Raw genomic sequence first — 10,294 nt, 5'->3', positions numbered from 1 at the left:
CACCACCCCGCTTTCATAGAACGTATCCGTACCCGGGGTCACATGCAGCCCGGGCGTGTCTAGACGAGAACACGGCACTGGTAGAACTCACAGTGTGACGTTAAACCAATACGGTGAAACCGGTCCAGCTAAACCCAGATTAGCTGTTCACACTGAAATCCACACCGAGGTTCGCTCTAGGCTGGTTTCGAAGCCAACTTCAAGTCCTACCAGGGCATCTTTCTCCTTTGGACCGTCCCTTCGTGCCCGGAGTAGAACCCTGCAGCCCTGTGCATAGGCCACCCCTCCAGCTCTCCTGGAGGTTTTTGCAGGGTACGCGCCTCCAGCTGGAGCTGCGCAACGAATGCTTATCGCTGCTGCTATTGATAGCGCCTTTCTGCAGCGTGCATCGGTGGGTGATTTGATTAGAACGCGCTGCGTAAGTGGATTTGCAAGAAAGGGAAGAAACCCAAGGAGGGAGACAGGAGTTTCAAAGCGACGCCTTCAGGGGCTCTGGTTAACATGCAGCCGCTCCACAGCATCCCACTGGCCGAGGAGTCCCTCCTGCTGCCCAGCTTCTAATGAAAGGGACAGCATCAAGGGTGTTTCTCAGAATGGCTCCTATTTCACTACACCCACCCTCGCCTAGTGCATGATCTACCCAGAGCAGCTTGCAAAGAAAAGCCATTTCTTTCTCAATACCAGCCTCTCTCCTCCCTGCAAGCAGACAGGCCAGTTTGTTATGGCAGGGTCTCTCCCAAGCCTTGGGCTGCACACGCTGGGGTGTTATTGTAGGGTTGCACTATTATGGGACAATTCAATGCTTCTTTCTATCCATCCCTTTTACACCCTTTCTCTCTCCTCCATCCCCTTCTGTCGTGGCCCTGGACTTCCTTACGTCCAATGAACAACCCTACAATAACATACCTGCGTGCGCAGCCCAACCCTCGCGAGCAACCCGATCCTTTGTTATTGTAGGGCTGCTTGTGAAGTCGGGTCTGTTCACATTTGGAGGGTGACAAATCCCTTCCCACCTGGGCCGTTTCGCACCCTTACCTCGCTCCCGGACGTTGGCGAAGTTGAGAGGAACAGGCAGCTGGTCCTGCAAGGGAAGCAGCTCTAATTAACGGGACGTGAGTAACTCCCAGGGCAGCCGGCCAGAGGGGAACTCAGAGAAAAGCCATGGGAACAATCACGCGGCGCCGGGGACTGACGTAGGGGGTTGGATTAAAAAAGCGACGCGCATCTAGCTTGGCTGAGCAGAAATCAAGGTGCGAGGGTCAGGGGAGGGAGAAGGGGGGGCACGAGAACAGGACCATAAATAGTTGAAGTGACCCAAGAGGCTACAGACCAAGGGGGTGAAATTCACGACAGCTAGGAAAAGCTCCGGGGACAGCGAGACGGATCTGCCTGTGGAACAGTCTCTCCGGGGAGGGGTGGGCGCCGCAGTGCTGGTATGCTCCATACTGGCCCTAGGGAACGTGGTGTAGGAACAATCCTGCCTCAGGACTCTGACCCCACATCTCTAGCTCCTACAGTTCTACGGGCCAGACTGTGACTCGTAGGTGAGCACGAGAGGCATGCTGGGAGTGGGCGGGGCCACAGGGAGGATGCAGGACTGCTCCGCCCCCCCGGCAGGCTGACATTAAATATGGGGCCCTGTCCAGCTTGTCTTGACATTTACTAGGGCAGAAAAATCCCAACCGCTCTTTTTCCAACTCTTTTCCCCGGCGAATGCACGATTCGATTCCATGACACTTTCCACGCAGAGGCCAGGTTATGCAGCCTTGCTCCTCGCTAAAGCCGTTGGCTCCATCTCCTACCAGGACATGGACAGGAAGCTAACGAGCCTGGAAACGTACTGTTCTTGGTTACCTGCCCAGCCGTTCGGGGAACGGCTCCCCCGGGCCGACTCGGCGTTGCGGGGCGGCTGCAGGGAAGGGGCAGGCCCGGCTGTGGAATGGTTCCCCAAAGCTCCATAGGAAGGCGCTTTTGTGGCCCACAGCAGCACCGGGCCTCCTCTGTGCTCTGCTACCGAGCGCAGCCCCCAGAGCGCCCGGGGAAGGGGCTTGTTGGGGCCTTCCAAAGCCAGGAGCCGACAGACCAAAGCAGCGCAGGATTTGCACCGAGCACACGGGGGCTGGTGCTCGTTGTAATGGATTTTAGGACCTGGCCCAGTCCTATCCAGACCAGGCCCAGTCCTGCCCAGGGCTTCGCTCGCTCGCCCGGCTGGCTCGGAGCAGACACTGCAGAGACCTCTAACCCAGCCAGCCCCAAGCAGCGCGAGACGCTGCGTTTGGGGCGACGGAGGATCCCAGTCACTCGTGAACGGGCCCCGAGCGCCCCACGCTGCTGCTGGAGCACTCGCTCTCCGCGGGGACAGCAAACACTCATTACTTGACGCCTGAACCCTGTGACGAAGTGGGACTGTTCCTAATGTTTCCTCTGAATACTGTGTGGGTGCCTCAGTTTCCCCTATGCATTTCTTAAGTCTCCAGTGTGCATAAATGGCTGACACTCTGTATCCTGGCAACAAATGGCTGGGGCCCTTCCCCCCCTGCAAGGGAATACCTAAAGGTGAACAAAGAGATCAGGTTACCTCCTGGCCCAGGAAAGAGACAAAGGCCAGAAAGGAGGGGCTGGAGGGGGTTTCAGTTTGGAGCTAGCTGGGGACGGGGAGTGAGTGCAGACGGGGTTGTCTGGCTCGCTGGGCCCCAAGAATGGACCCGACTGAGGGGTACTGTTCTGTGTACCTACAAGCTCTGTTTTAGACCGTGTTCCTGTCATCTAATAAACCTCTGTTTTACTGGCTGGCTAAGAGTCACGTCTGTCTGCGAAGTGGGGGTGCAGGACCCTCTGGCTTCCCCAGGATCCCACCTGGGTGGACTCACTGTGGGAAGCGCACGGAGGGGCATATGCTGAATGCTCCAAGGAGAGACCCAAGAAGGTGACGCCGTGTGAGCTTCTTGCCCTGAAGATAGTCTGCTCCAAGGGAGAGGAGGCTCCCCAAAATCCTGACTGGCTTTGTGGGGAGCAGTTCCAGAGCATCGCCTGGGGACTCCGAGACAAACCCCGATGCCCCAGAGCCATGCAAGAGAGTTAGTTCAATTCCCAGGCTGATCTCACTCCCTGGACTCTCCCGGGACGGGACTATTACTCCATTGGCTCTGCAAAGGCCTGGAAGCCAAGCCAAAGAACTGCAGCGACGGGCCAGACGTCCCTGCTTCAAGCATGTGGCTCCCCCTCTCCCCCCCGGATTTACACTGGATATTAGGTCAATATCATTATTCCTGCGTTAATGATGGCAAAAGGCAAACTGCAGTCAGGTAACTCGCACCAGGCTACACAGTGAGTTGCAGCTGAGCTGGGATTTAAAAAAAAGCCTTAACTATGAATCTTCTGCCTTCCAGACACTGAGTTTGTTTAAATAACAAAGCTCTTTTAAGGGTTTTTGCCCTGAAGCTGCTGATAAATATTTACCGCCTCTCTTCTAAGTTAATCATGCTATTTGTATTGTGCTCTGAGATAAAGAGACTCGATGGAACCCCTGGAGAGTGTTCAGCTTGTGCCGTATGCTCAAGGCCCTGCGCCCTCCACCGAGTCCACCCCAGCCACAACAGCATAGGGCAGAATTGGAGCGAGTTTCCTTAAAGGACATCCCAAGCCCTTACTAGTGAGAACACGGTCTTCCGAATGTGAAATGGATGTAAGGCAGACAGCAGTGCCCTGGTTGAGTCTGCAGACAGCCCAAATTATTGTCTCCAAGAAAGGTGTGAACTAACACCCTGTTCATCTCAACAGAGCACGTTAACTCTGAAACCTACCGATGATCTAAATACCAACATTCTTCTCCAGACATCCAGCGGGCCCATCACCGTTGGGTGGAGTGGCAGATAGCGGGGTCGGGGGTTGCAACAGTTGGCAAAACTTCTAGCTGAGTCTTGATGCCCAACCCCTCCCCCCGGAATTTCCGGCCTCCCCAGGTGAGAGAGATGGGAGCAGAGAGTTAACCCAGGCTGGGGCTGGATCATCAGCCTCTGCTTCTCCTCCTTCAGACCCCAGCTATGGGATAAAGATCACACAAAGCCCCGCCCTACCCAGCCGCATGCCCCGCCCCTACCTCCTTCCTCATGGATCGGATCATGATCCTAAACGTCCTGCTCAGGTCCTTCTCCAGCTCGAGCTCAGCAACACCCTGAAAGAGAAACAGCAGCAGCCGCTTTCAACAGCTCTCTCCAAAGAGGACCCAGAGTGCTGGCGGGCGGCTTGGCGGGAAGAGCCCTGCGGGGTAACACGGCACCGGTTTCCCGGGAATGGGGCGTTTCGTTCGTTATCAGCACAGCTAAGATGGTGACATTTCAAAAGGCAACAAAACGCTACGTTAGGAGAACCCGGATCTCCCATGTCAGGGGGCCGGAGAGCTCAGGGCCCTTTTATCTCTAGTCCCCCAGCTGGAACCCAGCCCAGACAGCTGTTCAGTGACCTATGTGAAATGGGTACATGGCACAGCGCAGCATAACAGTCCACAGTGTCGCTGGTCCAGGGACCTCCACCGCTCCCTACAAACAGTCTCACCCCCTCCTCCCCCCAGCAAAATAGGCGCCGCACCCACTTCCCAGGGACTTCTCCTGAGAACGAATGGGGAGAGAAGTGAAGTCCCGCGGCAAATCAGAGGTCAAGTAGGAAACAGCACCCAGGAGTCCTGGTTCCGAGTCCTCTGCTTGGCCCACTGGAGGAGATCAGCGAGAATGCCAGCAACGGTGCCAGACATGACAGCAGTTTTGTAACATACACACCCAGCCGCTGGGGACTAGACTGAGACCCCCCCCCCCAACTCATTTAATATAGGGGCTATCGAGCAGACGTCAGATGTGAAAACTTCTGGTAGCCATCCAGGTGAGCTGCAACCCACCTAAAGTGTGAAAGGCTCCAATAACACATTAGCAATCCCCTTCCTGCCACCAACACAGGTGGGATGTGAACTGGCACCCTAAAGGTATGAGGCTCTGTGACATTTAAAGACACTTTATCCTAAGACCGTGCAGAAGCCAGTCAATAGTCCTGGTCACCGGCTTTCTGGGCTGGCTATTTGCTGACGAGCCCGAGCTGCCGGCCGGAACGAATTGAATGGCCCTGTTTGCATTTCAGTTCTGCTTTCACTCACTCCAGCTGCCAGTTAAAATGAAGCACCTATTAAAAGAAGAATTCATTTGGGGAAAAGCCAAATACTCTTAGAAGAAGAGAGAAGGGGGAAGATTGATCAGCTTTGGGGCTGGGTGATTTTTTTTGCAGGTTCCCCACAGCTCCACCAGGGCGGATAATGCATCGGGCTGGCAGGCGTCTTGTCTACCAAGTCCAGTTTGGAGAGTCACATGTGCAGTGGCTTCGCATGCACTGAGAACAGGGGAGGAGAGGGTTAAACGCACCCAGGGGTTCGGTTCTGTCCTGCCCTGCAGGGACAAGCTGTGATGGGGGGAGGAGGAGACTGCAGTTGTGACAACTCCCGGAAAAAGACGAGAATGTTGCTTTTCATACAAAACCCCCCCTAATTTTAAAGCCTCCCAGAGAGAGGGGAAAAGAGAGAAAGCTGCATGCGCAGGCCACACGCCACATTTCTCACCATATTTCACAGAGCCGAGAGGCAGAGGTGCCGGAACGGGGGTGCCAAGGGGCCATGGCCCTCCCACTTTTGAAAGTGTATAGGTGTGGCCCGTCCACTTTTCGCCATGGGCCCGGCCCTCTGCCCCTCCTCTTCCCCCTGAGGCCCTGCCCCCCGGCCAGGCAGGAAGCTGGAGCCTAGCCCAGGTACGAGCGGCCCGGGGAGTCCAAGCAGCTGTGGGGAGTCGCAGACCCAGGGGCTGGGGGCTGCTCTCGGGTCCCCCACCCTGGGCAGATGGAGGGGCCCGGGCTCCCCAGCCCAGCTCCTGCTTGGCCAAGGGGCAGGGCCTCAGGGAGGGGAAGAGGCGGGGCCGGGGCCTCATGCCCCTCCCCCCACCCACACTTTTAGGAGGAATCTGTCGCCCCTGCCAAGAGGCTCAGGCAGTTTGGAGAAGCAACTGACGTGTTGGATTCTTTGTGCTGTGTACGGAGCTGTGCTAACCATGTCAGCGTTTTTTAGGCTGCAGGAGACACCGTCCAGGTTCAATTCTTGATGTTGTGGTCAGGGCCGGCTTTAGGCCGATTCCCCCAATTCCAGCCCCGGGACCAAGAGGGCCCCACGCCCAGTGGCCTTTTTAATTTTTACTCACCCGGCGGCGCACCGGATCTTCGTCGGCAGTTCGGCAGCGGGTCCATCACTCGCTCCAGGTCTTCGGCGGCGGGTCCTTCAGTGCCGCCGAAGACCCGGAGCGAGTGAAGGACCCGCCGCCGAAGTGCCGCCAAAGACTCGGAGCGCCGCCCAGTGAGTACAAGCCCCACAAATCAGGCCCCGCACTTGCTAAATCCAGCCCTGGTTGTGGTACCCTGTAGCCTGGCGTTTCTGGACGTCATGTTCTTCTGACTCAATGTAACGGATTGGACGGGGTCACGTTATTTCAATGGGACTCAAAGTTTCATTATCCACCTCCCACAGGATGGACCATAGGGTAAAAAAATACAGTAACATCTACCTCACTGGGGGGATGGGGGTGGCGTGGATTGATGTTCATTCTGCGATTCTAAGAGAGAGCCACTATCTAAGTGCTAACAACAACAATAAATAGCAATACCAGCTCTTATAAAGGGATTTTCATCAGTAGATCTCAAAGCACTTCACAATTTTACATCATGTGTCTCCAAACAAGTATTACTCACCACTATGTACTTCTCTCTAGTGAGAGATTCGGGGGAGTCCTGGAGCATCCTCCACAGGCTGTCTACTACACTGAATTCCCACGAGAGGAACTTTACTGTTGTATAAGACACTTAGATCGGAATCACTGAAATGTAGCCAGTGCTGGGATGGAATGAGGCAGCACCAATGCACTGAATCGCGGTGGGACACGAAGAATCCGGCAATTCAGGGAGGCAGAACGCAATTACCCAGAGTGGAGTTTGCCCAGGGCAAACGGGTTAACTGCTTTGCTGTTGGGAAAAGCACCGTGGGTTCTTTGATAACCACAAGTGCCTTGGGTTTACATCGAATCTGAGGGACGGTCCCTCCGCCAACAGGGCCTGATGGCGCCGTTTACACGCACGGAAACGCTCAGCTATCGGTTCCCATCTGCAAGAAAGCCATCCGCACCCTGGAACAGATTGCTCTTCTCAGAGCCAGTATCAGCCGTCGCCGATGGATCCCTCTTCCCACATAACTCGGCAGCGGGGAGGTGCATTTGGAGAGACCAGAGAGGGGAGAGGGACAGCGAGCCCTGTAATTATGGCACCTGCATTCAGAAATCCTATTTACCCTGGATCTGGAGGGATTACCTCAATGGCCCTGCAGCCCTGGGCTGTTCTAGGGTTTGTACTGCTACCCAGCCCCCTAGTATCTAGGTGCCTTTCACCTCCCAGAGACTGATACTAGTTGAACTGGGATATCGATAAAGCCCTGGCTGGGATGATTTAGTTGGGATTGGTCCTGCTTTGAGCAGGGGTTGGACTAGATACCTCCTGAGGTCTCTTCTATGATTCTATGATATGAGCCACAGCCACCGGGCAGAAACGGCAGCACACACTGCCAGGCTATACTGCACTTCCTTGAATATCCAGATGTTCAGCTCCTAGACCGCTGGGAGTTCTCTGGCCTGTGACAGCCAGGAGGGCAGACCAGACGGTCACAACGGCCCCTTCTGGCCTTGCTACGAGTAAGAACGGAGCTAGAGAGAACCTCACTCTGCAGTGACTTTGCCATATGTCCTTCACTGCAAGCGTGGCGAGTCTAAATGAGCCTATCAGAGGGGAACAAGTAACATATGCGCACATTCATTTGAAGCGGAGAAGCTGACACTGCATTTCCTGAGGCTGCATCAGGCCCCTTTTGAGGTTTTGCTTTCTTGTTAAATGCCAGTTGCTCCCGCTCCCCCCCTCAGCAGTCAGCCAAGCCCAGGGCGTGCAGCCACCCCGCAAAGCCCTGGTCAAGTTCCTGCCACCCACTGGGGCTGTGCTCCCCCACGTGTGTCGCTAGGACTTCTGGGGGCGCAGCCCATGTGTTTCTGTGCTGCAGCAAACTGAGCCGCTCTATGATTCTACCCCACTGAACTGTGGGAGAGCTTGCCTGGCCTGCTGGGCACACAGGGGGAATTGTGCGAAGGCCCTGGAGGACTATCAGCACCGAGTGGTTTAGCCTGCGCCCTGGACTACCAGCCCAAGCGAAGGCGGGACATAGGTTCCACCCCACACCCCCAACGGGACCAGCTAGCCCGAGGAGAAAGAACCATGACACTCGCGGGAGAGGGATATGTGTGGGGAGGGGAAGGTGGTTAGGGGGCACCCCCGGGTAAGAGCCTGGACTCACTGCAGTGAAGACAGATCTCCCCGTCCTCACTTTTGTAAAGAAGTTTTGCAGTGGGCGAGACATGCTGAACACCCTCGAACCCCCAAACTTCCCTTCGTCCTCAGAACAGATCCCATACCGACCCCTTCCCCCTCAACGTCTCCAGCTGCAATCGGGGCTTAACTCCCAGCAAATCAACATTTGGTGGAGCTCATCCCAGGCCCCAGCTACGCCCATTAAAACACACCGCAGTATTTAGCCTGACTGAATGCAGTGCCAGGCTCAGGACTGGAATGGAAAGGGGGGGGGGACAGGATTGGGGTGCACTAACCGAGCTGTGCTACAGCTGAGTCTGGCCAGCAGCATCAATCTGTCTTTTTCATGAGCACTAATAAAACAAATTCACTCCCAACCATCTCAAAGGGAAAGCGCTGGTTCACCAGCCTCCTTGCATCGCTATTAATTCCGGTCACTGTCTGGCAGGAACAGACTTCAAAGTACGTTCTCTGCCCATCCAGATTGGAAACTGTCTTCAGAAGAAATTGATGCTCTGATCCACCCACCCAGAAACCACATACAGAGGCTGAAGTGTAAATGCAATTCCCATTAGCTGGTGATCATCAACTCGCTCTCAGGACATGCCCTTCATGGTGTCCCTGCTCACCCCCTCCTAGGGTGACCAGATCCTAACAGTAAAATATCAGGACATGTAGTGGGGGAGGGGGGGCGTTGCACCACGGGATGCTGAACAGACTGCTCCCCCCACCATTTGAAAAAAAGCAGACGACAGAAATACTGCTGTGTCTGGATCCGCGGCACCCTATCCAATTTGGCGTCACGCACGTGAAAGGGCGGAGAAAGGAGCTGAGAAGATAAATGGGTTTCAGTGGGAGATGGAGACTTAACCTCCAGATGAAGACAGCGTGTTGATGGAGTTTAATAAACTGGCGGTTTAGGCAAAGCTGTGATTTCCGCTCAAACCTGGGATTTGTCGGGCTAGAACAGCGCACGTTGAGAAAGATTACACCTTGCTAGCTGGCTCGGGGGGCTGTTCCCTGCCAGAGGGGTGAGCTTTAAAGATGAAGGTTTGTCTTGAATTATAAAGCCAGAGGATGCCTGACGCGGCTCCTAGAGCCAGGTATGGAACGCTTGTTTGGGCGTGTGGTTAAAGGCTGTTTCATTACGCCATGCGGCCGTCCTGGTGTATTTACGACCATACCGTTCACTGCTGTTCCAATTTCCACACTCTGCTTGCGAATGTGGTCTCGGACATTTGGGCAAAGTGAAGAGAAGCTCCCGGGCTCACCTGGAAGGAAACACCCACCATGTATAGCACACGGCTTCATTTGCCTAGCTCAGAAAGACGACTCAACCCCACAGCGTTTAATAGGATTCCAGAGAGTCAGGGGGGGTTCGAACTGGGGGCCTACGCAGCCTGGCTGCTGCTCTGTGTAGATCTCACACTAGAAAGACCCAGTTTAAAACCCCTAGTCAGCAAAGCAGCTCCAAACTAATGACAGGTCAGTCACATCCCCGGATGGGAACTTCCAGGCCCAGCCATCACTCCGCTTCGGATTCAGAGCCTCCCCTTCTTCCCCCAACGTTTTCCAATAGCTCCTCACTCCTTATTTTCCTGGAGGTTGGACTATAATCTCCCCACCCAGCCACCGCGCTCTGCTGTGAGAATCAATACTATGCCTGCATCTAGCCCCTCTTAAAATCCATCCCTGGCTCCCTGGCCCCTTCAATTCCTTATTCTCATCTTCAAGGCCCTACGCAGCAGAGCTCAGAACATCCCCTTTCATTCCCTCTGCCAAGGCCTCTTTGCTCAAAGGGCAGGAGCGTCTTCCTATCTTGAAAGCACCAGAAAGTCCCTCTGTTCTTTCTTTATCTCCTCACCTGCCT

The 10,294-nt window shown here is 55.1% G+C and overlaps 1 protein-coding gene across 1 annotated transcript in view; it reads right to left on the bottom strand.

Annotated features, from left to right (window-relative positions):
• Positions 1 to 1,035: 1,035 nt before the first annotated feature.
• The window catches only part of LOC113407873 (bifunctional epoxide hydrolase 2-like), a gene marked incomplete at its 3' end in the record, with an annotated part of 15,123 nt that continues 5,864 nt past the window's right edge, over positions 1,036 to 10,294 (bottom strand). Inside the window, exons 3-4 of the mRNA XM_026658585.2 lie at positions 4,100 to 4,174; positions 1,036 to 1,081 (exon numbers count right to left, since the gene is read on the bottom strand). Of these exons, the coding sequence (XP_026514370.2) occupies positions 1,036 to 1,081; positions 4,100 to 4,174 (121 nt within the window). The remainder of the gene's footprint in view (positions 1,082 to 4,099; positions 4,175 to 10,294) is intronic.

The sequence above is a fragment of the Terrapene carolina genome, unplaced genomic scaffold, assembly GCF_002925995.2.
Source record: "Terrapene carolina triunguis isolate 2854851 unplaced genomic scaffold, T_m_triunguis-2.0 Scaffold463, whole genome shotgun sequence".
Lineage (NCBI taxonomy): Eukaryota > Metazoa > Chordata > Testudines > Emydidae > Terrapene > Terrapene triunguis.
Note: the sequence above shows the minus strand (reverse complement) of the source record. Positions and strands in the feature narration are given on the sequence as shown.